At 39.4% G+C, this 25,678-nt stretch overlaps 1 protein-coding gene across 1 annotated transcript in view; it reads left to right on the top strand.

Annotated features, from left to right (window-relative positions):
• The window catches only part of ACTR3B (actin related protein 3B), a 1,031,695-nt gene extending 1,007,456 nt beyond the window's left edge, over positions 1 to 24,239 (top strand). Inside the window, exons 7-8 of the mRNA XM_054560041.2 lie at positions 22,396 to 22,502; positions 23,882 to 24,239. Coding sequence (XP_054416016.1) covers positions 22,396 to 22,464 — 69 coding nt within the window. The 3' untranslated portion in view covers positions 22,465 to 22,502; positions 23,882 to 24,239. The remainder of the gene's footprint in view (positions 1 to 22,395; positions 22,503 to 23,881) is intronic.
• The last annotated feature ends 1,439 nt before the right edge of the window (positions 24,240 to 25,678 follow it).

Below are 25,678 nucleotides of genomic sequence, written 5' to 3' on the forward strand. Positions count from 1 at the left end.
GTCTTCATTTATTTATGGATGAAATAATATATGTCTGAGAGCTGCTTTAAAATAGTCTTGGAGCAGGAGTGGTAACACTGAAATAAAATTGACTGTTGATCAATAAAAAACAAAAGATCCTAAAGGCATCCCAAATTTGTCTCACCCAAACCTAAGCTCTCACCTTCCTTGTCTCCTTCTTATTCAGTGACAGGCCTCAGGGACTATGCAATACCCAAGTCATTTCTGATCCTCTTTTCTTCTTCACTCTGCTTCTACTTTCTAAATCCTGATGATTCATTTTGCCATTTAAAATTTTCTCTAATTAATTTTTGTTAGCATGCTGACCTCCCTCAGGATCCTGGCTCAGAAAACCATCATCATTCACCTGAATTCAATTCACCCCCAGCAGCTCTTCACCTCCAACCCTCTCCTCCTCCAGTGACCCGCACACTGGAGACAGATCCTCTCATGCTGCTTCTGTATTCAAAACGCACAAGCATCTCCCAGCCCAGTCCACTGCTCTCAGGATAAAATCCGACATGCTAACTAGGTTCTGCCTCGCTCCAACTTCACATCTCTGCAGAATTCTCCTTGGGATCTCCAGGTTGATTGAGTAGAATTATTCTTCAGCTACCATATTCCCTCTCTTCACCAAAACTTGGCTGGCATGCCCAGTGGCCATCCTCTTCCCACTCCCATTTTCTCTGATTGATTCTTATTCCTACTTCAGGAAGCTGTCCCTGACCTCCCAGGACCTGGTTATATGCCCCTCTTAGGTTCCCGCATAGCTTTTTATTCTTACTATAGTTTGTAAGACACCAGTCTACATGCCCCAAGAATATGGCAGATGCATAGCAGTACTCAATATCATTTAATTGCTAAGTGAAAAAGTCTCAGGATTTGTTCTAGAGGGAAGGAGGGAGGAAAGAAGGAAGGAAGGAAGGAAGGAAAGGGGAGGGAGGAAGGGAGGCAGGGAAGGAGGGAGGGAGGGAGGGAAGGAGGGAGGGAGGGAGGAGGGGAAGGAAGGAAAGAAGAAAGAGAAGGAAGGAAGGAAAGAAGGAAAGAAGGAAGGGAGAGAAGAAGGAGGGAGTAAAGAAGGAGGGAGAGAAGAAGGAGGGAGGGAGGAAGGAAGGAAGGGTGGAAGCAAAGAAGATGGGAGGGAGGAAGGGAGGGAGGGAGGAAGGGAGGAAGGGAGGGAAGAGGGAGGGAGAGAGAAGGAGGGAGAGAGAGCGAGGGAGGGAGGGAGAAAGGAAGGAATGAAGGAAAAGAAAAAGGAAGGAAGGAACAAAGGAAGGAGGGAGGGGGAGGGGGAAAGGAAGAAACGAAGGAGGGAGGGAGGGAGACATGAAAGGAAGGAAGGAAGAAGGGAGGAAGGAAAGAAGAAAGGAAGGAATGGAGACAAGGAGAGAGAGAGAGAGAGGAAGAATTCGAGAATTCAATCATCTGGGACAAATACTGGTATAGTAACTTCTGTTTATACTAAAAATCAACATAATGCTGAACTACAAATCCTTCAGTAAGTAAATTTACAAATAAATTATGTGTAATTTGCATTAAAGAGCTTTGCTGTATAATCATCAGAATATTCTTAAAGTGTATCTAAGCCCTAAATTCATTATTTCTGGATTATCTTTAAATGAAGAGGCCCTCAAAAATTTAGGAATAAAACCCTGTAATAATAGCTGCACCAAATTGGCATCTAAATCTTCCATTGGAGCTGTTTTTCTAACATGTGATTATCTATTTCACTTGTATTTGGACAGTATATGTTCTTTATCCTAATGGTGGCTACCATAAGCAAATTTTGTTTTACATCTTAAAAAAATAATCTTTACTGAAAACAAACTTAAAAACTCATTTTCCTTTTTTCTTTAAATGAGCTCAGTGGTAATAATCTGGCTTTTATGTCTGAACATATTCTGTTTGGAATGCCTGCCTAGAGAAAGACCAGCAGTGCAGGCTTCATTTTAATCACCAAATACATCAATATTGGCAAAAGAGAGCTTTTAGATTGCTACATTATTCTTCCTTGCATGGTCAACAGGAAGCTAGGGTTCTTTCTGATGAGTCAAATGAATAGTATCACCATTATCATCCTCATTGATCCTCACCCACGATGTGGGCCGTGGTGAAGCCAAGCTCAAGGGGCAGCTAGCATTCAGTATTGGAAGAGCAGAGGCCCTACAGCTGGTATCATTTCGGGATCTGAGACATGCTCAATAGGTGAAGCCTCACACAAACACTGAGGTCAGGAGAGGAGACGCCAGGAGATGAGTCGGTTTAATGCAGAATTGGAGTTGTGGTGTGAAGATCGTCAGAGGATATGTGCATCTGTGTCTGTGTGTACGTGAGAGAGAGCGTGTGTTCGTCTTAGGAAGCATGTGCTCCTTTGCCTTGTGTATGATCTTACCTGGCTCCGTGATGTTCCTACAAAGCCTTTCTCAGGGACTGCATTTGTCTCACACCTCACAGGCTGCAAGGCCTTATCCCAGGTGAAATTTAATTTGACACTATAAAGACTTAAAAAGAGTGATGATTGTTAGCACCATTTTTACAGATGAGAAAACTAAGAAATATGGGAAGATATTAATAAAAGTGATCTATTTATTTGAAGATATTCACAGTCAAGACTAGAGCCCAGGGATTTGGGCATCTTGTCTGGAGCTTTTCTCAATTTTCCCTACAGCACTGTCCTCCATACAATGGTGTGAGGCTTAAGCACACCCAGAAAGACCCAGTGGTCATCTACAGGGTATGATTTTAGAGAATTATAGGAAAGCCTCCATCACCCGTCTAGTACCAGCTCCATTACTTAAGAACTGTCATATAAAGTGAAAAGAGGACCACTGGGTATAGTGGTTAAATATACCCACAATCTGTTCATTAGCCAGTTTTGTCTTCCTAGATTTGCAAAGGGAGAAGGTAGAAACCGCAAAATGCTCTTTTATCTTCCTCCTTTCCCAAAATGAGTGGCATAATCACAAGGAAGCCCCTGTACACAGAAATATATATGCCAGAATGCTCAGGACTCAGATATATGACTCTATGAATGGATGGATGGATGGATGGATGGATGGATGGATGGATGGATGGATGGATCGATGGATGGATGGAGATATGGTTTGGCTGTGTCCCCACTCAAATTTCACCTTGAATTGTAATAATCCCCATGTGTCAAGGGCGGGGCCAGATGGAGATAATTGAATCATAGGGATGGTTTCCCCCATACTGTTCTCATGGTTGTGAATAAGTCTCATGAGATCTGATGGTTTTATAAATGGGAATTCCTTTGCACAAATTCTCTTGCCTGTCACCATGTAAGATGTGGCTTTGCTCTTCATTTGCTTTCTGCCAAGATTGTGAGGCCTATCCAAGTATGTAGAACTGTGAGTCAATTAAACCTCTTTCCTTTATAAATTGCCTGGTCTCAGGTGGGTCTTTATTAGCAGCATGAGAACAGACTAACACAGATAGGTATGTAGGTAGGTAGGTAGATAGATAGACAGACAGATGATAGACAAATAGATAACAGATAGATGATAGATAGATGATAAATAATAAATAGATAGTTAATAGATTGATAGGAAAATAGGTAGACAGATGATAGATGGATAGATGATAGGTAGTTTGATGATAGATAATAATACATAGATTAGGTAGATAGACAGATAGATGATAGATAGATGATAAATAGATAATAGATGGATAGATAGATGATAAATAGGTAATAAATAATGAATAGATAGCTAATAGGTTGATAGAAAAATAGGTAAACAGACTGATAGGTGATAGATGGATAGATAGATGATAGAAGATTTATAATAGATAATACATAGATTAGATAGATAGATAGATAGATAGATAGATAGATAGATAGATAGATAGATATAGATACATAGATAGACAGACAGTTGTTGGTGCAGATTCAGCTGGTTCTGGGATGAAGGGTTCTGGACCAGCTGTTTGCTGCTAACCCAAAGGTCATGACTAGAGCTATGTCTAAGCTAATAAGTGCTTGGGTATCTGTGGACACAAGGGACACATGAGGACATAAGAACCTGGGTACAGCTAAGAGAAGGCAGTGGATATTGAAATGACTTTATCATATTTATGGAGAGCTCCTTTGCTGAAGTATGCTCTCAATTCTGTTCCTCCAGGAGTCTTCATTTTAAACAAGATTTCAAGGTAGTTGGGATGTTATTATTGTTCCACATGTCAACAACTCTTGATGGGTTCATTTATATTTTACCATAGAGATATCTGTGAAGCCCTATTAGGCTGCAGCTAAAAGACATTTTTCTTACTGTTTCTTTCCTCCATTCACTGAACTGACATATTGTGTTTTGTTCTATATTATCTTTTGGTGCTTTATGGCAAAATGTCCACATTTCTCATGCAGCTACCCCAAGGTATTTCTTGTGAGAAAAAGACAAATATGACTCTTTTTATGAGAAGAGAAACAGTTTCCCCACTCTTTCCAATTCTGTATTCATTTCAATAAGCCTGGATCACTTGACAGAAGGGACTTCAAAGTTGATTATGATGATGAATTACAAAACTAAATAAGACGTTTGGAAGAACAGGGACAAATCTACTCTTGGCCAGGCATGGTGGCTTACGCCTATATTCCCAGCACTTTGGGACACTGAGTTGGGCAGGATCACTTGAGCCCAGGAGTTCAAGACCAGCTTGGGCAAAATGTCAAAACCTCATCACTACCAAAAATACAAAAATTAGCTGGGTATGGTGGCGTGCACCTGTAGTCTCAGCTACCTGGAGAGGCTGACATGGGAAGATCACCTGAGCCCATGGAGGTAGAGGCTGCAATGAGCCCTGATGGCGCCTCTGCACTCCAGCCCAGGCAACAGAGTGAGATCCTGTCTCAAAACAAAACAAAACAAAAAAACAAAAAATCTATTCTCATGAAGTTTGTAATGGCTGTGACCTGGTAGAAATGCATAAATAGACTATCTATTTTCACAAAGACCATATTACCATATAACTTAGCAGGTATATTGGAGTTTAAGAAATAGCTAGAATTAAATTATTTCAAAATCAATTTCAAAATTCACCTTTTTGAAATTTAGAATCTTTGTCATAAAATCATTGTATTTCTAAGCTAAAAAGAATCCAAGGCAAGTGATGTAATTCATGTAGGTGTCTCCATCAATCCAACAGTGGATCATTTGAGCAGCATTTTCCTTGTGTATGATACAAGCAAATTAATAAGCACGATCCCCACCCTGCAACTTGTACCCAAGGCTCAAGCTTAGGAAACCAAGGAGGGAGACCATAACACGGTACCTGCATGTAAATGGCACCCAGATTCAGAAAAGGAAGAAATCTGAGCTGGAGGGCTGCACGGAAGGGGTGGAATTTAACGTGGGCTTTGAAAATCACATAACGTTTGAAAAGGTAGAACCAAACGTGAAGATTGGAGGCATTGGGGCTTCTGTGAGGGAGCCACAGACGAGGGAATAAGCACAGTTCACGGCCTGGGGAGAATGTAGGGCAACCACATAGGAGACGGAGCTGACTCTTGACTTCAGTTTTCTGATCCAGGAGTGTAATATACCTCAAGTAGTCAAAGATTGGAAAAATACTTGACTCCTTTAAGACAGAATCCAATGGGGAAAACACATCTATAAACAGCTTATCGCATATGAGGTACACCCCAGTGGCTATGCATGGCTCCCTGATGTTGAGAGCGGTGCGTGCGTGAGTTTTCTCCTGCTCCTTTCCTCTCTCCTGAGGCTGAAAACTGCACACCCTCCGTGTGATTCCCCTCAGCAAGTGCTCTCATTCATGCCATTCTGTGGATGTCTGAGAATGTCTTGTTACACAACCATTCCTAGGGGTAACTGAAATTAACTGGGAATGTTGCTTTTAAAGGTCGGATAAGGAGCACAACAGTATAGGTCAGAAACTTTGGAGATATAGAGGCTACCTTCCCAAGGCCTGCTGTGCCTAGACAGGATGACCATTCTCAGAGAAGAAACCCTAAAATGACAGGAACGAGGCTTTTGTGTCTGCACCTCAAGTTCTCTATTCTTCTTTTCTTAGACTGGAAATCCCAGCTGCTTCTTTTTTCTTTACTGCTGTTACCTTCCCCATATTTCATCTCTCCCGAGATGTTTTATGCATTGTGGGAAACGTGCACGGCTGCTGCACCTGCACATTCAGCTCTTCCCTTCATCTATACTTCACCAACCATTCAGGTCTCCATCTAACGGTGGATTTGCCATTGATCCCTTGTGAAACATTATATCTGTACATATTTACGTGTTCTATATTTTGAGTTACAGAATTAGGTGGATACCTTTAAAATTGCTATTTCTTCTTAGGGAAGCAAACTACTAACCTATAATTATTATTTTTATTTTTAAAATGCTTCCCTTCTTGTATTTTCTCTGGTGGTAGTGTAGTTTATAGCTTCTCCAGTCATACATATTACTATGTTAATAGCATTGCCTAAGTAAAAACAGATCAGTATTTGTCTGATATCTTTTTTAAATGTTTCATTAATTTCTCCAACTCTATTGAGGTATAATTGCCAAAAAATTTTGCTTATATGTACAGTGTACAACATATACCGTGATGTTTTTCCATCCTTTGACTTTCAAGTTTTCTGTGTTCTTATGATTTATGTCTTTTAACTGAAGAATTTTGGCCAGCATTCTGGTCACTGATATGATTGAATTCATTTCTTCCATACTAATTTTTCTTTGTATTTGTGCCTTTCCTGCTTTTTTGCATTTTTCTCCTGGTTTTTTTTTTTTTCTTCCTATTTTGGAATGATTAAGGTCTGTTTTTCTTGCTGGCATTCTTCTAGTTCCATTTTCCCCTCTACTAATTTGGATGTTACTCTTTCTATATCTTTCCCTATCTCTAAGAATTTTAACATGTAGACCTTTAAAAAGTATAAAGGATAACCAATGTTTACAACTTAGACACATTATAATGCTTTAACTCAGATCACTCATTCCTAACTATCCTAACCATCGTATTATTGTTTCTAACGTCCAAGGTTACATTTTTTTTAAAAAAACTCTTACTGCTTTTTTTTAGATTTCTCTGTGTGCCATTTTCTTTCCTTACTATTATTTTCACATCTCAAATCTGTCACTGTTTTCTTTATTTCTGAAGCACATCTTTTTGAACACTGATATTCAATGTGTGGTCTGTGTATTAGCACTGGTCTGTAAATTGTTACTTACTGCTCCTAATCTGATAAGCAGATTGATCCAATGCAAATTAGCTACCTCATTAAGAACGCTTTATTGCAGGGGACATGTTTTTCACAGCAAGACTTTCTCAATGAAAGAGGCAGTCTGTTGATTTGCATTCCCTCGGGGTTTTGTAGTGTTTTTAAATGTTTTTATTTTGTCTTCATTCTGGAAAAATGGTTTTGTGGGAATAATAATCAGTTAAGAAATCTTCCCTTTCTATTTGCTGGTTATGTTGTTGAGAAAGTAGCTCTTAAGCTAATGACCATTTCTTTGCAGATATTCTGTCTTTTTCCCTCTGAAAGGCAGAGACTGTTGGTCCACGTTGTTCTTCATTTTCAGTCTCATATTTCTAGGTATAGATTTCTTTTTATTTCTCCTGCATAGGATTTACTGGGATTTCTGAATCCGAAGATTGGCTTTTGAACAATCACAGACAATTCCCTTTCATAGTCTCTTCAAATAGTGTCTCTTTTCCACATCTTGTGTTGTCTCTTTCTGATACTTCAAAGGGATTAATTTGAGACTTCTTAATCCTCTCTGTTTCTTTACCTGTCTTAAACTTGGTAGTTCTCTATGCAGCAACATGGTACTTTCTCCAGATCTATTTTCCAGGTCAATAATTCTCTTAATAGCATCATGGATAGAAAGAAGTATAGGTAAAATAGAAAGATAGACAGAAACGATGATTAGATAGACAGATGGATTCTTACAGGAAATATAAGGTCTCCAGATAAAGAACAGTCTTTATTACTCACAGAACATCTTGGCCCTAGATCGCCACTGGACTATACATATGTTTGTGCTTTAAATTGTACAGGTGAATATATGGGGGACATATGTTCACCTGTACAATTTGTGGACTCCTGTGGCCACGTTAAATTATCATCATTTCTTTAATGTGCTCATCTCTTCCGACTTCCTACTGTTTTCTCTAAATAGGAAGCCTCCATACCTCTCTTCATTTAGACAGAGCCTTCTAGTTTGTTATATCTCATCTTACTTCAAGTACCACACCCACTAGGAAGCCTTCTTTGAACATCTTTGCTGCTTTAGCAACCTATACTTATCTCTCTCAAGTCATTCATCACACAGTTTTTTAATGAACAGATTATTGTTTGTCTCTTTTATTTCACTTTCAAGCCCTTGGGGGCGAGATATCTTTTTTATTCTTATTTCGCAATACCTATCTGAAATCCTGGTACATAGTAATTTTCAGTGCTTTCCTACTACTCAAATAATCATTGCTCTCCAGTTTTCCATTTATGATTATTATTTTGTAAGATTATATTAGAATCATAAAATGTTAGATGTAGATGGAACCCTAGGGGACATCTATTTTACATGATAGAAAAATTGCTATCAGTATTTTTTCTTTGTTTTGAGTTTAAAGACAGACATCAGTTGGGAAACTCTTAGCCCCAACTTGTCTCACATCCCCTGGATCAGCATAAGTTTATGTGCCTAAAATCTCATTTCACGGGAGAAAGGAAAATGGGTATCTTGCAGCAAGAATGTAAGGGGAGGACAACGTCACTGGGTAAGCAAAACAGAGTTTGTAAATTTATCAGTACTTCTTCCCTCCCAGAAAAGGCTCGGTTTAGAGAAAAAAAATGTTACAGACATTTCTTTCTATTTTCAAAATTTTCCCTAACATCCATTACTGAGTTCCACCAGCTATGTCTAAGTTGACGAGGCAGCAACTTCAGTTCATTTATTCAAGTGTACTGTGATTTGCATAGTTTCATAACCCGTTAGCATCAGCTCATTGATAATTCTGAGCTTGTGCTTTCCTGCCGATTTTTTACTGCAGAGGTGGAAAAGTAATAAATGGCAATTTGTTTCTTTAATTTTCCTGTGCAAACAAAGTCAGGGAAAAAAGAAAGATGCATGGTGACTGCAAAATATCATTATTATTTTATCAACAATAATAATACAATACTCCATGAGTACAACTTCTTAGTAATAAATGTACATAAAAGCAAGATAGCCAGGCAGTGCAAAAGACAAATTCCCATAATGCTACATAAATTATTTTGCATAGGGCCAACTGTAGCCTCCTGCTGCCTAATAGATAAATTGAAAATTTTGCAACTCTACATCTATCTCACCAGCTTTCAGACTGTGCACTAGCTGTGCCAAATTGACTAATGTATATCCAGACTAATTATAAACATAAGTAGAATTCCTAGTACACCTGTGCTAAGATTTCAGGAGCTAGTACTTCAGTATATGACATTAGCGGCCACTGTCAGCAATTTCTTTAGAAGGAAAATAAGATCTCACTGGGAATCTAAAGGTACAGTTTATTTATTTATTTATTTTTGAGATGGAGTCTTGCTCTGTTGCCCAGGCTGTAGTGTAATGGCGTGATCTCTGCTCACCGCAACCTCTGCCTCCTCGGTTCAAGCAATTCTGCTGCCTCAGCCTACCAAGTAGCTGGGATTATAGGCACGTGCCACCACACCCTGCTAATTTTTTGTATTTTTAGTAGAGATGGGGTTTCACCATGTTGGCCAGGCTGATCTCCAACTCCTGATAAAGGTACAGTTTAAAAGGTACCTCTTTTGGAGTAATAAAAATGTATGGACTCAAATTTGTCAGAATGTTAAATTGGCAAAAGGTGGAGTATACTTTCTGAGGAAGAAACAGGCTAGAGAGTGCACAAGTAAATTTAATGCTTAAAGTAGAAAAAGGGTTAGAAAGAACACAAGGGAAAAATTACATCTGATTTCCTTTTCTGCTAACTGAAATTTAGCATCTACTTCAATTATGCATCCAGGCAGCAACCACAGTTGCTTTAGCAACACCTGTGACTGTATCACCAGCAGAAATTATTACTTTCACTATGTTAACATCATATTCACAGTAGCTGCAAATATCTTGAAATGTTTACTCTCAGCATGACTTCGAAATTATAATTGTTATTATACCCACCACATTAAATACAGAATCACATAAGTTATTATATCAAATATTTGTTGCTTTTAAAGTTTTGCTTAAAAACTTCAATTTCTAGTACTACAATTTCAATATAATTTATTGCCTCATGGCTTTCTCTTTCTTCTTCCTTTAGCATTTATAAACTTTATTTTAAGAAGTGTCTACAAAGTTTGTTAGACTGCAAAGAAGTCCATATCTCATAAAAGATCAAGCTTTAAAGGTGGAAGAAGAAAGGAAAAGTCAGAGTTTTGTTAATAAAGTTCTTAGTTTTGCTTGTAGCAAAAAAAGCATATGCTCCCTTATGAATACACTAATGGACAATTTAAAAATCAATGTCAGGGTAATGATGGTAAGCACAGCTTCCAAACAGCATCCCTTCTAGATTGCCAGATGATCACGCAGACCCCAAAGCTTAGAGGGCAGCCAGAGGCCTGAACCCCTGTCCTAGGTTAATTCACCTTTTGCGTGGTAACAATTTAACACCATTTACAAAGTAGGGAGAATTATTTTGATTGATATTAATTGAAACTTGCAAACAAGCACAAAAATTAAGTGAGCAACAAAGGATTAGGAAGTGAAACCTCCCTTTTACTAATCATTTCCCTTTCCCTCTACAAAACAAACAAAAAAAGATAGGAAGGTAAAGAAACTATCTACTCCAATTACTTTAATTCATTTGGATGAACAGTTTACTCTATGAATTTCTAGGGATTTGATTCTCTGATCTGGCCACACTCACTTGTAATCAAACCAAACATAAAATTGACCATTTTTGTGTACTAATTTTGTGCTAGACACCCTGTTGAATAAATGAAAGAATATTATTAAGCATATACTACATGCCAGATACTTTCCTATATCAAAGATTGACAAACTTTTTTCTGTACAGGGCCAGATAATAAATATTTTTGGTTTTTCAGGCCACAAGGCAGTCTCTGTTGCAACTGAGGGCAGTACAAAAACAGTTATAGACAATACATACACAATGGGTGATTGCATTCCAGTACAACTTTATTTGCAAAAGCAGTTATAGACAATACATACACAATGGGTGATTGCATTACAATACAATTTTATTTGCAAAAACAGGCACTGGAGCATATTTAGCCCATGGCCTATAGTTTGCCAGCTTCTGACCTAGATATTGCAGCATGGAACAAAAGGTCAAAAAGTCCCTATGTTGTGGAGCTTACATGCCAGGAGAGGAAGACAAACCATGAGCAAAGTGAACATCCTAATTCTATGGGGTATTTTAAGGTGTAAGTGCCCTGGTGAAGAATCCAGCAGGGACAAGGCAAGAGGGTCATGGGTGAGCTCACAACCCTTGCTATGGTGACAGGTGGGGCACCTTTGAGAAATAAATATTTTATAAAATTTTTGGCAGAAATGAGCAAGCAAGCCATGGACAAGAATATTCTAGCTGCTTAGATCATTATAATGACCATCCAGGATAAAAAATATTATTTCTCTCTGACAGGAGAAAATGGAGACTCATTTCCTTGTCAAAATTCTAATGGCTAAGCTCATCCAGACCATGAAATCAGTAATTTTGGGAGCAGGTTAAAGGCCTTGCTGTTTTTTTTTCTAAAGCTCTCTAAGTTATTTTAACATGCAGCCATGGTTGACAGTCTTCACTAGGTCATGCTGACTTTTAACTTATTCAATTTATTTTAAAGAAAACAAGCTAACACAAAAATACTTTGATAGGCAAAAATTAAGTTCATAGGGTCAGATATTCGTTTTTGATTTTTATTATTTTAGATCTAGTCCTGAATTCGGATTTACTTCTTTCTTTCTCTTTCTTTCTTTCTTTCCTTCTTTCTTTCTTTTTCTTTCTTTCTTCCTTCCTTTCTTCTCTTTCTTTTTCTTTCTTCCTTCCTTCCTTCCTTTCTTTCTTTTTCTTTCTTTCTTTCTTTCTTTCCCTTCCTTCCTTTCTTTCTTTCTTTCTTTCTTTCTCTTTTTTTTCTTTCTTTCTTTTTGTATGTGTCAGACATTCTGTAGCTGCTGAGATTCTCATTGTGTTTGTGAAGATATTCCGAAAAGAAGACAGTAAAGGACTTATTAGGGAAAATTAAAGTAGGATCTGGGGAAGGCTGGAGAGACCACAATACAGGAGGGTGAGAGAATTAATATGACCCTGAGGCAAAATGTAAGTGAATATTTTTGCCCCCTCCAAGTGAATATGAATTATTACTAATCATCTTTGCTAATTAGAATGGGAAAAACACATTTATCAAATCAATGGTTGCCTGCAATAGACATGAGGCCATATTGATCTGCTCCAGGAAGTATACCATATCTGTCTGCAAACACAGCTATTATTTATTCATCTGTGCTCATCAATAGTCTTTTTCCAGGATCTGTCCAGTTTTTGCAGGAGCCAAACTGATGAGTTAAATGGAGACATAACAGGGATCACCCTTCCTGTATTCTTATATTGGATCTTTAATGGTGGCACAAGTCTTTGCTGTCTCTCCCAGGATACAATATTATTTTTTATTTACTATTTTGACAGAGGGGTGAGAGGGAATTTCAGAGGTTTCCACTTGGCCTTTCTCCATGATGACAGTTTTTTTTCTCACATTGCAGAAACCCAATAAGGGGGTTACTACAATTACTAAGGATGTCAGTTCCAATTATGTACTTGGAGATTGTAGAAATGACCTTTGAGTAGATTCATGGACCTAGCAGACCACTGAAAGGTGGACTTTAGCCACGATTTCCAATTTGGCCTAACTCTCATAGCCCCCTGTGCCCCAAAGCTGGGCTATGATGGATCTTTGGATTTTTATTATGGTCAATCAATGTCAATTTGGGCCTTTTATTAAGTAGACTTTGAAATGGCTTGTTATTCTTTTTTCCTCAGCCTAAATAAATGGCTACGGGTCCCTTTGAGGAAGATTGAGGGCGTTTTCACAGCATATGCTGTGGTATGGTAGGGTCTTTCTTCCTAGGAATAATGCCAGTGGATTCTGAATTTGAAAATTTGGCTGAGGTCTGGGAACTGAGTAGGAACTTGGACTTGTTAACAGTGTGACTGTGCTTGACTTTCTGATACTCCGTTCTAACTTTTTCTCCTAGTTATAGATGTTAAGCAGCATTCTTCTTGGCTGCCTATTCATTTACCCACTACAGACACTCTATTAACCATCTCCTCAAGTCCCTGTGGGCCACACCCCCTTGGTCGCACCTCTAACCTCCTGGCATCTAGTGGTGAAGCCCCAGAACCTGGCTTCTCCTGGCATGGAGCTCCATCATCCTCATGATGTTGTTGAGTGGACTCCTTTGACTGCCTCTCCAACCACCAGGAGAGCCACCACCAAACTTATTATTGATGATGGTGCCCCTCTCCCAGCACATTCTTTATGGTCTTGGTGAAGAGTGAGCTTTCTGCTCCTTCTCTTGGACTACGACCTTCTCTTGGGTCTTTTGGTCTGACATAACATACAATCTCTGCTTCCTTCAGCATATCCTCTGGCTTCTGACAGGGCAATTTGGGCATTTTCATTCTGCTGAGTATTGGGCATTGCTTTTTTCAAGTTTCTAAGGGCTGCTCTAGGAACACGGTTGCACCATTTCCTACAGTCATCGCTAGGGTATTAACCCTTTGTACTGAGAAAGTGCTCTGAAGTCGTTATATTTTTGTTTATGCAGTCTTACATTCTGGCCTTGATCTAAAGCTCTCAAAATCTAATCCCAGGAGTGCTCCTCTGGTTCCAGCTCATACAAAACAGCTAATTCATTCAACTCTTTGGGTGTACAGAGTCCCTCCTCCCTGATCAGGGCCAGCATGTTCCCAACTGGGCTATATTAGCATTTCCTTCTTGGTATTGGCCTGGCAGGAAAAGAGACATGTCTGTCCAGACATATGTCCTTGTACCGCGGTCTCTGGTCTCAGTCCTTTTCTCACCTGAGCAGTGACCTCAGCCATGCATTCATATGTCCCTGGAGCTCTGCAGCTCTAAAAATTAGGTCTTCCTAATTGTCTGAGCTATGCCATTCCCTTCCACTGTAGGAGATATGAGCCTCCTTGTAAACTAGCACAGAGGCCCTCTGGCTTCCAGCCTTACCCATTAACGACTCAACAGTCCTCAGTCTCATTATCCTTCTGCAGGGTCTTTTTTTAATGCTATAATTTTTCCTCGAAGTCCTGCTTTAGCTACCTCATAATTTTGATATGTTACATATTCATTTTGTTTTAGTACAAAATATGTTTTGATTTTTCTGAGTATTCCCAGTTTTCTCCATAAGTATTTAGAATTACTTTAAATTCCAAATATTCAGGGACAATCATATCATTTTTGTTAGTTATTTGTAGTTAATTTCATTGAAATTCAAGAATATACTCCATATGGTTTGAGTTTATTAAGGTTTTTAATATACTAGGATATAATTATTCTTATTAAATGAACCATGTTTACTTGAGAAGCCTGTGTATTTTGCTGTTTTGGGGTGGAATGTTCTCTACATGTCAGTTAAGCCAACTAATTTTGTTTTCACTTTCTGCTCCTACATCACATGTGTTTAGTTTTTTTTACAACTTTCATTTTAGGTTTGGGGGTACATGCACAGGTTTGTTTGTGTATAAATTATGTGTCACTAGGGTTTGGTGTACAAATGATTTTATCACGCAGGTAGTGAGCATAGTAGACAACAGGTAGTTTTTGGACCTTCATCCAACTCCCACCCTACCTCCTCAAGTAGGCTTCTGTGTCTATTGGTCCCGTCTTTGTGTCCACACGTACTCAGGGCTTCACACCCACTTATAAGTGACAATACACGGTATTTGGTTTTCTGTTCCTGCATTAACATCTCACATCAGTTCTCACATCAGTTAAAATGGCTATTATAAGAAAGTCAAAAAACAACAGATATTGGCGAGGTTGCAGAGAAAGGGAATGCTTATACACTGTTGTTGGGAATGTAAGTTAGTTCAGCTGCTGTGGAAAGCAGTTTGGAGATTTCTCAAAGAACTTAAAACAGAACTACCATTCGGCCCAGCAGTCCCATTACTGGGTGTATACCCAAAGGAAAATAAATTGTTCTACCAGGAAGACACATATACCTATATGTTCATTGCAGCACTATTCACAATAGTAAAGACATGGACTCAACCTAGATGTCCATCCATAGAGGACTGGATAAACAAAATGTGGTACATACACTCCATGGAATACTACACTGTCATAAAAAAATGAAATCATGTCCTTTGCAGCCACATGGATGCAGCTTCTGTAGGGTCTTAATACAACTTAGGGATAACCAATTGACTCTCATGTATCTCTACATTGTTTCCCTGTTGTGTATTTCTCTAGAGATGGGAAGAAAGGAACACATGATTGTTATTACTTGGAGAAACCACTTAAATTTCTATTTCAAAGCATGTGTCCATTTTTGAGTGAGTTCCTAAAAATATTCTTTTCCCAGTCAAATAGAATTTGTAATAGCCCAAGATATACAAGCTTTAGAGAACCTGTAATATTTCTTAATCAATGAGTAAACTTCAGATATACACACTCATGCACACATACGCACCCTTGGTAAGAAAGGACGGAGCTGTGTCTTGGGGTAAATTATACTATAAGGTGAAAATACTTCTCTCTTGCTGTTGGCAAATGATCATTCCAAAGACATGCCACTGCAAATGGTTTCTCTTGCTAGTTACTATCAAGAGTCTGCATATGTAGAGCCATCTCTTCACTGTTCATTTTTCAAGGGGCACTGGGCTCCCTGGGCAACCTGCTCCCTTGCAGTGAGCTTGACTCTGTACTCTGGAAGGGAGTGGGTAGGTGATCCAAGACTGAGAGTTTATATTCAGCTGACTAGGTAAGTGTATTGAGTCCAGGTATACACAGCAGTCCCCACAGAGGGCACCTAAGGTCTAGATTTCAGGAAGACATATGGGAGCCTACTAGCATTCAAATCAAAACCCTACTAAGTCTAAAGAAATGATGTAGTTCAGATATGCTGGGCATCTGCCTAGTCTGTTAACAGGCTGATCCATTTATCCTGCTCCATAAGAGAAAAACTCAAAAGCAAAAAAAAAAAAAAAATCCCCTACAAAACTTTTGGCAGATTTCTGATTGCCCTAGGAAGCATTTTCACCCCAACAAGGAGCATTTTCTTCCATTAAACACGCAATCTACAGAGAATTAGGACATGTTCTTATGCTATGACTTTTGGAGCATTTTAATTTCTTTTTTCTAGTTCAAAATTTTCCTGGAAAATAATGAAGTAAACTCAGACACCATAGGCTCTATAATTATGAGATTTTTGTGGAAAATCCTGGGGGCAATTTGGTTTAATGCGTATTTATTTAAATGTCATAAAAGTCAAGTCATCAAAGTTGTAGGGCCACTTTCAAACTTGATGCTATATTCGAGGAAGACAGGAAATGTAGCAGAGTAAGCCTATGTCCTCTGGAAATTGGTTTTGTTACCCAAATGTCAGGGGTTCAGTCTAGGTCCTGTTGCTTGCTGCACCGAAAGCCAGTCATTGATATAACGAATACTGCCATGGAAGACAGCTTTAATTGGGTGCTGTAGGTGAGCAGATGGCAGATCAGTCTTAAATCCACCTGCCTGAGCAACTGAAATGATGGGTGTATGTAGTGAGGAAGAAATGTAACCAAGTGTGGGAAAGCAGGAATAAGGGAGGGGTAAAGAAGAAGAGCTGGTCAACAGGAAGCAGGTTTAGGTAATCACCACAGGTGATGAGTCTGGTGTCTCATGGTCCAGATGCCATGATCTGGTAAGTTTCGCTGTTTGATACTGTCTGGGAGGTCTGATCCTTTATTTTCTGAGAAAGGAACTCAGATAATACCAATGTAACATGTTTAAGTTTTAAAACTGGGAAGGTCAATTTTTATGTTTATTTAAAAGAAATAATAAACATCAGTTCTATAGGACAATTGGGAGGCTTTTTTATATCTCAAAGAACTACAAACTTTATGATAAGCAATTTATACTTGATTCTGCCATGTGTCTATCTTTCTTATTATAATATAGGATCAGTGTGCCAATGTTGAAATGGACAAAAGCCATCATTCCAAACACTCCACTGGTTCTCCAAGCCATGCCCAAGCACATCACTCTCATCAATATGGGGTATCTCTAAAGGGGGGTAAATCATTTCTCTTTCTCTAGCACTCAACACCCAACATGTATACTCAAGTTTGCAGGTGGGTACAGGAAAGGACAGTTCTTCATCACAAAACACTAGTTACCCTTGGCTTCACTATGACACATTTAAGTGGAGAACATTAGGGAATAGTCAAAGGTGTGTTGAAATTAATTCTCAAGTTCTCAAGCTCAGACTGCTAGGTACCCTACTGACTGAGTCTATACACAATGATACCAGTGAAAATGCTGGGAAAAAAAACCAAAAACTGTACTTAGCAACCCTGCAACAACAAGTCAGGGTACATTATACTGTAACTTCCATCTGGCAGATGTATGCTTCATTACATCTGCACAGTTAGAGGGGATCGCATGGCATATTGTTTCAATTATTATCAATAGCCAATACCGATGGGCCGCTTGCCACTAAAAAGGATCAACATGCAATTTAGAAAAACAGCATAAACTATAAGTACAAATTGTACTATTTATTACTATCCCAAGTTATTAATTTGTACTTCTGGATATTATGATTGGTATTTGGTAATTTCCAGCTACTTGGAAATAAGAACATCCTCTGAGAGCTAAACAATAAAATCAATCCACAAAAAACCAAAGACGCGTGATGCAATGTCACCAGGGAGAGAAAAGGGATCTCAGGTTGCAGCAAGACTTTACTACAATCAGATTAAAGGTATTAATTTAGTTAAAGAAGTCAGAATGCTAGAGCTCTGCATGGATCACAGAAAAAAATATTAAAATTGGGTAAAAAACAAAAACCCCAAACAGCTTCAGTGGACATCAGGAGACTTGAGGGCCATTTGCACTTGAGATGGGAAAGCTATGCAGATTTAGGCAACAGGAAATTAAATTCTAGAGGATAAAGAGGTATAGGATAATTTGCTCTGTCCCTGAAAAATGGCAGCCTTTATATATTTCAGAACCAGCCAGAGGACATTACCCATGCATGACTTTATCTTCCTGTATAGACTCCAAGGGTGCTGTTGGGCCAGCTCTGCCACCATCTTTACACGGCGTGGGCAGTGGCACATCCACCACCCTCTGCTGGTCTTCAAGTACACGTGATTCAGCAGTATGATATCCTGTAAGCAGCCAGTATACGTAAAAACAGCCCAGCCATGGGGCAGCTCTCTCCTCCACAACCTGTAGAAAAGAGTCAAGAAGGGCTTACTGCTGCAGAATCTGCAGAGTTGTCATCTTTTTAAAGTTTGCTCTTATATAAGTATCACCCACAATTGAGACAGCTGTTGGGCCCAGATATCACACAATATGTCATATTAATAAAAACAATAAACACACAGGCATTATTTTACCTTAACGCCATTGAAAAGCAATTTAATTTGAGGACATATCCTATTCCCAGTATGTTATTTTTAATACAATTAGATGGTCAGAGAAGTTTTAATAGAAAGGTACTTCAAATCAAATATTAGTTCTGAAGATACCAGATATTGTTTTATGCAAAGCTTTTAAATCACAATAAAATAGTTATGACACAGCAATAACTTAGCAGTCTTTTCCCATTAGCTGTAAATTGCATCGTATTACTCTAAAATATTTCATATAGTATAAATCTACTCTTTATTTACTTTCCATAATGTATACGGTATGCTTAGTATCATGTATTCTTCCTGAAATAAACAGCCCTTTCTCTGACTGCCCTAATGTTTACCATTTTCAGCCTCTGCATCCTCCAAGCGGCCCCTTCATTAGACCACTTTAGTCTTTAGAGTAGGGACAGGCCAGTAAGCTCCTGTAGCCCTTATTAGTTACAATATGATATTCCTTATAAATTTGTTTGCAATGTGTGCTGCATTAAATTGCACATTTTTGAGCCAAGGCAATGAATACTTTATATGTCCATGTTCTCCAAAGAACTTAAGAAAATGCTGATGAAAGTAAGAACTTCAGAAATACATGTTGATTAAATCACCCATAGGAATTTCGGAGAATTAGCGTATGTATTTTCTTTCATTGCAAACACACACACACATGCACACACACACACACAGACACATACACAAACACACACGGAGGGATTACAATTTTAAACCAAATTGAAATGTCAAAGTTAAAGTGCTTAAAAAAGAGGTGGTATCGATTCTCATTATTCATGGTAGCTGTGTTCTATGAAGTTGCCGGGAACAGAGCAAACGCTGGACTATGGTTTCTATGGAAAACACAGGGTTAGGTTTCTTACAGCCTGTGGTGATAAAAATTATAACCTTGTTTTATACTTATTTCTGTTTTTAAAAATTAATATATATTGTTGATTCAAGTGATAATTGCTTCTCACTTATATGGAGAAAAGTCAGAAAAAGGATAATAAACAAAAACCTAATGGCTTTTATATCTTAGTAATATTGAGTATACACAGTAATTTTCTGTGTATGGAAGAAATTATTCCTCTAAGCTAGTGCTAATAAAATGATTCATTTGGAATTAATACAATCCTAAATCTAATTTAGCCTATATTTAAGAAAATGTACATTCTATTATCAATACATTCCCTATACCTATTTTCCTTATTATTTTAAAACTCGTCTGACACTAACCATCATCAATCTTTAGGTTTTTAGGTTTTTAATATCTAATATAGTATTGAATTTCTTGTGATGTAGAGAAAATCTATAGCAACCACGTTTTAAAAAGGTTTAAAAGGAATTAAACAATATAGAATATTGTTATAATTCTATAAAATGGGTAAAAAGCATTTTTATTAAATTTAAAAAATCTTACTCTCTTTCAAATTTGATTTATCACAAAATTAGCCTGTCTTCATTTTTTCCTAAAATAGGAGAAAAACGCAGTTAATTTTAGTTTTAAAGACATCATAAGTTTAAGAATAACTTATGAAAAATAACAACCAATAAAGGAATCAGAATTTAGTGTTGATCACGAGTAAGATAATGAGAATTAAATTTGGCAGGAGAATTAGGGACAATAAATGACCATTGAATTAGAAATGAGAAGATTTCCACTGTTGCCCTGGATCTGATGCTGATCTGGTCATGGTGGACAGGTCACACATGTCACTGTTCATTCAGTAAATATTATCAAGTGCCTACTATATGCCAGGTGCTATAGGGAGAATTGGGGTACATCAGCAAAAAATAGAGAGGCCCCTCATTCTTGTTTTCTGATGTTATAGATACTCCATCCAGATTTACATTTTTATGGTTTCATGAGTAAAGTTGACACCTGCTCCCTAGGTGACCGCATCCAATCTCATCCTTTTAAGCACTCTCCACATAGTAACTACATCCAATTTTTTATCCCAAGTCTGTAGCTCTCTTCCAAAATCTAGATTTACATATCCAGCTGCTTGGATGCTTAATCGGTGTCTCAACCCTAGCCAGACTTCTGATCTTCCACCCCACCTGTTCTCCCGCAGTCTTCTTCACTTCAATTAGTGGCCACTGAAGCCAGACTCCCGGGAGCCATCCTAAAGATCCCTTTTCCACTACCAAGATTTCCTTTGGCTCTGTATTGAAACTACCATCCCCCAGAACCCACTGGTTTCTTCCCTCCACTCGCAATGGCCTTGCCTGGATTCCTGAAATAGCCTCCTAATTCGTCGTACTGCACCTGCCCTTAACCCTCACACTGAAATTTCAACACAGTAGCTAAGGTGATATTTTAAAAATTCAAGTCGGCCGGGCGCGATGGTTCACGCCTGTAATCCCAGCACTTTGGGAGGCCGAGGCGGGCGGATCACGAGGTCAGGAGATCGAGACCATCCTGGCTAACACGGTGAAACCCCATCTCTACTGAAAATACAAAAAATTAGCCGGGCGTGGTGGCAGGCGCCTGCAGTCCCAGCTACTCGGGAGGCTGAGGCAGGAGAACGGCGTGAACCCGGGAGGCGGAGCTTGCAGTGAGCGGAGATGGCGCCACTGCACTCCAGCCTGGGCGACAGAGCAAGACTCCGTCTCGAAAAAAAAAAAAAAAATCAAGTCAGATTCTGTCACTTCTTGCTCATTTATTCTAATAACTAAATATCTACATTTAGAAAAACATCCAATCACTTTACAGTGGCCTCAATGTAACCAACAGCCCCACATAATCTACCCCATTTCCTCTGCGAAGCTCCGGCCACTTCTCATCCGCTCCAGGGCAGCCCTGCAGCTCCCTGGCCCCACTGCGCATGCGACATGCGGAGCTCTGCGAGTTCGGTGTCAATGGATCCACCATGTACCCCTAACCCATCACAGTCCCCGGAAGTAAGGCCGTATCACGTGGAGTAAAGTGGAGGATCACCCTTCCTTTAGGTGTCTTTCCACTTCCCATCTTTTAAATATCCTTGTCTCAGGTATTTCTTCTACATGCGTTGAGCATCCCATCAGATGGCATAGTAACTTTTGCTTCAAACATCAAATATCGCTTTTAAAAACTCATGAGGTGTGGCTGGGCACAGTGGCTCACACCTGTAATCCCGGCACTATGGGAGGCCGAGAAGGGCGGATCACCTGAGGTCAGGAGTTCGAGACGAGCCTGGCCAACATGGCGAAACCCCATCTCTACTAAAAACACAGAAAATTAGCCGGGTGTGGTGTCGGGCGCCTGTAATCCCAGCTACTTGGGAGGCTGAGACAGGAGAATCGCTTGAACTCAGGAGCCACAGGTTGCAGTGAGCCGAGATCATGCCACTGCACTCCAGCCTGGGCGACAGAATGATACTCCATCTCAAAAATAAGAATAATAAAATAAATAAAAAACAAAAATTAAAAAATGCTTCCGTCAGCCCTTCTGTAAGTGTAGGTTTGTTATGCAACAAATTTCTCTTGTTTTCTTTTGTCTAGAAAACCTCTTTATTTCCCTTTCATTCTTGAAGGATAATTTCTGTGGGTATAGAATTGGCAGGTAACTATGATTTTCTTTCAGCACTTGGAAAAGCGCTTCATTCATTTCTGGTCTCCATGGTTTGAGATGAGAAATCTGCTACCATTTGAATTGGTGTTCTCCTGTAAGCAACATTTCATTTCTCCCTGGCTGCTTTAAACATTTTTCTGTTTTATCTTGGACTCCAAGTATACAAATGTGGGCTCTTTTGTTATTGATCCATGAGACTCTGCTGCCCTATAACTGTTTTCTCTATTTTTCAGATGGAACAAATTCCACTGAGCTATCCTCGAGGTCACGGATTCCATCCTCTGTCACCTCTATTTCATTGAGATGACATATTGAGCCCATGCATAGCCTTTTATTTGAGGTATTCTTATGATTTTCATTTTTAATTCTAGGCTCTACTTTTGCTGAAATTTTCTATTTTTTTTCATTTGTTTCAAGAGAACCCATAATTGCTTATTGAAGCATTTTTATGACACTTATTCTAAAATTCTTTGCAGGTAATTCCAGCACCTGAGTCATCTTTAAGCTGGAGTCTCAATTGACTTTTCATTCATTTGTGATTTTTCTGGTTCTTGCTATGATGAGTGGTTTTTTATTGTATTCTGGACTTTTTGATAAGATTGTGAATCCTATTTACTTTTTTTTTTTTTTTGAGATGGAGTCTAGCTCTGTCTCCAGGCTGGAGTGCAGTGGTGCAATCTCAGCTCACTGCAACCTCCGCCTCCTGGGTTCAATCGATTCTCCTGCCACAGCCTCCTGAGTAGCTGGGATTGCAAGTGTCCACCACCACGCCCAGCTCATTTTTTGTATTTTTAGTAGAGACGGGGTTTCACCATGTTGGCCAGGATATTCTCGATCTCCTGATCTCATGTTCTGCCCACCTCGGCCTCCCTAAGTGTTGGGATTACAGGCGTGAGCCACCGTGCCCGGCCTACTCTTTTTTCTTTTTAATAGCCAGCTTCTCTGTTGAGATGTAGCACCAGGGCTGTGTATCTGTTCAGTCTCCTTTGGGCCCAGGGCCAGTACGGGAGGGAAGTGAGAGCAGAACGTGGACCGATCTACCTTGTGTTGCCTCATTCTGTAACATTGATGCCTGGTGGAAGTGGGCTTACTCTGCATCCTGCTGACACCGCAGAGAAACTGGAGCCCATGGCCTGCTTCCCTGGGACAGGAGCTAGGGTGGAAAATCAGCTTCCAGCTTGGCCCTGCTGAAACCCTGGCAGGGGCAGGTTCTATTGTAGTTTGGCTGGAATAGAGCAGGTATTGCCAATAGCATCTTCTATTGTTGGAGTACCTTTGCCCCAGATCCTGAGATGGGGTGATTTTTAAAGAAAAGAGGTTCAATTGGCTCACAAGCCTGAAGGCTGTACAAGCATGGTGCCCAGTTTCTGGGGAGGCCTCAGGGAGCTTTTACTCACAGAGGAAGGTGAAGTGGGAGCAGGCACTTCACATGGCAAAAGCAAGAGCAAAAGAATGGGAGGCAGGTGCCACACACTTCTACATGAGCAGATCTCTTGTGAACTCAGGGCTCACTCATCACCCAGGAGATGGCCCACACCATCCATGAATGCGCTCCTATGATATAAACACCCCCACCAGGCCCCGCCTCCAAGAGTGGGGATTACAATTCAACACGAGATTTGGTGAGGGCATATCCAAACAACATTAACCTTAAATTATGAAGATGGTAAACTAAATAATCTGCTTTCTTTCCTTTCTTGTTTTGTGTCTGTTTTTCAGATTTCCAAGGCCAGCAATGTTCTCTTCCTCTCCATTTTCTTTGTATAAAAATTCATTCTCAAGAAAAACTCTCATATCAATTGTTTACATGTCACTATGGCTAAGACACTAAAAGCCCTCTCCCTGCAAAACTAGTGGCAAAGCTCTCTAGAGAACCACAAACTCTTGCATCCTTACTACGTGGGGCAGCAGCAAGCCCAGGTGAAGATGTGCATGTTCTTAGAGAAAGTATTAATAACGTACCGACACTTACACCTGGGTGAATAATTTCATCAAATCTCTTAACTCACACTTGCACAAACTTCATCTGGAGAGAGAGAGGGAAAGCTGTGCAAGAAAAAGATGGGTATTGAGGTCACTGTTTGTTTTTCTCAGGAGTGGAAGGAGATTAACCAAGGTGGCAATAAACAAAATTACTTGTTGTTTTAAAACTTAATGACAACTCTATAGGTTATTAACAGTGCCAAAGTTGCAGGGCGTGGTGGCTCATGCCTGTAATCCCAGCACTTTAGGAGGCCGAGGCCGGCGGATCATCTGAGGTCAGGAGTTCAAGACCAGCCTGACCAACATGGAGAAACCCGTCTCTACTGGAAATACAAAAAAAATTAGCCAGGTGTGGTGGTGCATACCTGTAACCCCAGCTACTCAGAAGGCTGAGACAGGAGAATTGCTTGAACCCAGGAGGCGGAGGTAGTGATGAGCCGAGATCACGCCATTGTACTCTAGCCTGGGCAGCAAGAGTGAAACTCAGTCTCAAAACAAAACAAAACAAAACGAAACAAAAAGCCAAAGTGGAAAAGCAAAAATTTTGTGGTATTTGCATTCAATTATTATGCTTTAATTCAACCATTCACAATTTCTAGGGAACATTAATTTTATTGCAATCCCAGGTAAATTTAGGATAATTTAACAATAATCATCGGTGTTTTATTCATCTACTTGTCTTTAAAATCCACATATATTTTTTAAAAGACGACATCCTTTAAAAATATTATATTCAGTGAATTTTCAATATTATTTTAAATATTATCATGGACAGTTGTTATTGGAATTGACAGTTCACCATTGCAAATCAGTGCAGTGGCTACAAGTCCCCCGTGTCACACAAAAATAGACGGGGTAGCTCTGACAGCATGCATCCTTATGCCCCGTTCTATTAATAATGCACTGCGCCCCATCAGGTTCTGCAGCTATATCATTACTCATAGAGACAGTTCTGCCTTTGGCTTTCCCTGGTCCTCCATGGCTGGGAACATCATTTAACAGGGTTTTGCAGAATTCACTGGGTGGCTAGTCTTAGAAAACCCAAGGCAGAAACACACAGCCAACTATCCCCCAAGTGCTTGTGCTTGAACTTTCAGAACATAAGAAAATTGTGTTGAAGCTGAATCTGCAAGTACAAATGGAGAGTGAAATGGGTTCTATAGAATCCTTTCCTCCTGCTAAGAATTACTGGCTATTGAACCAATTCCTGCCTATTAACTGTGAGGTGAAGTCCAAGATCCACAGTCAAGCATTCAAAGATCCAACCTGATTTTTCTCTGCATAACTGTTTTACTAGGAGTAAGACTGACTTGCCTGATTTACCAAGACAGGCTGTGAGAATTCTTCCCACTTACCTTTACTGAGTCAATGTGGACAGTTTGAAATAACTTAAACCATTCTTCTTTTAAACCATTCTCTATTTAAATCCTACACAAGCCTCAAAATAAAATCCAAGTCACTTTTCCTCTGTGGGGTCCTCACTGAACCCCCCAGCAGGCATTCCTCTTGCTATCTCCTGTGCAAATAGCTCTG

Source organism: Pongo abelii, chromosome 6 (assembly GCF_028885655.2).
Source record: "Pongo abelii isolate AG06213 chromosome 6, NHGRI_mPonAbe1-v2.0_pri, whole genome shotgun sequence".
Lineage (NCBI taxonomy): Eukaryota > Metazoa > Chordata > Mammalia > Primates > Hominidae > Pongo > Pongo abelii.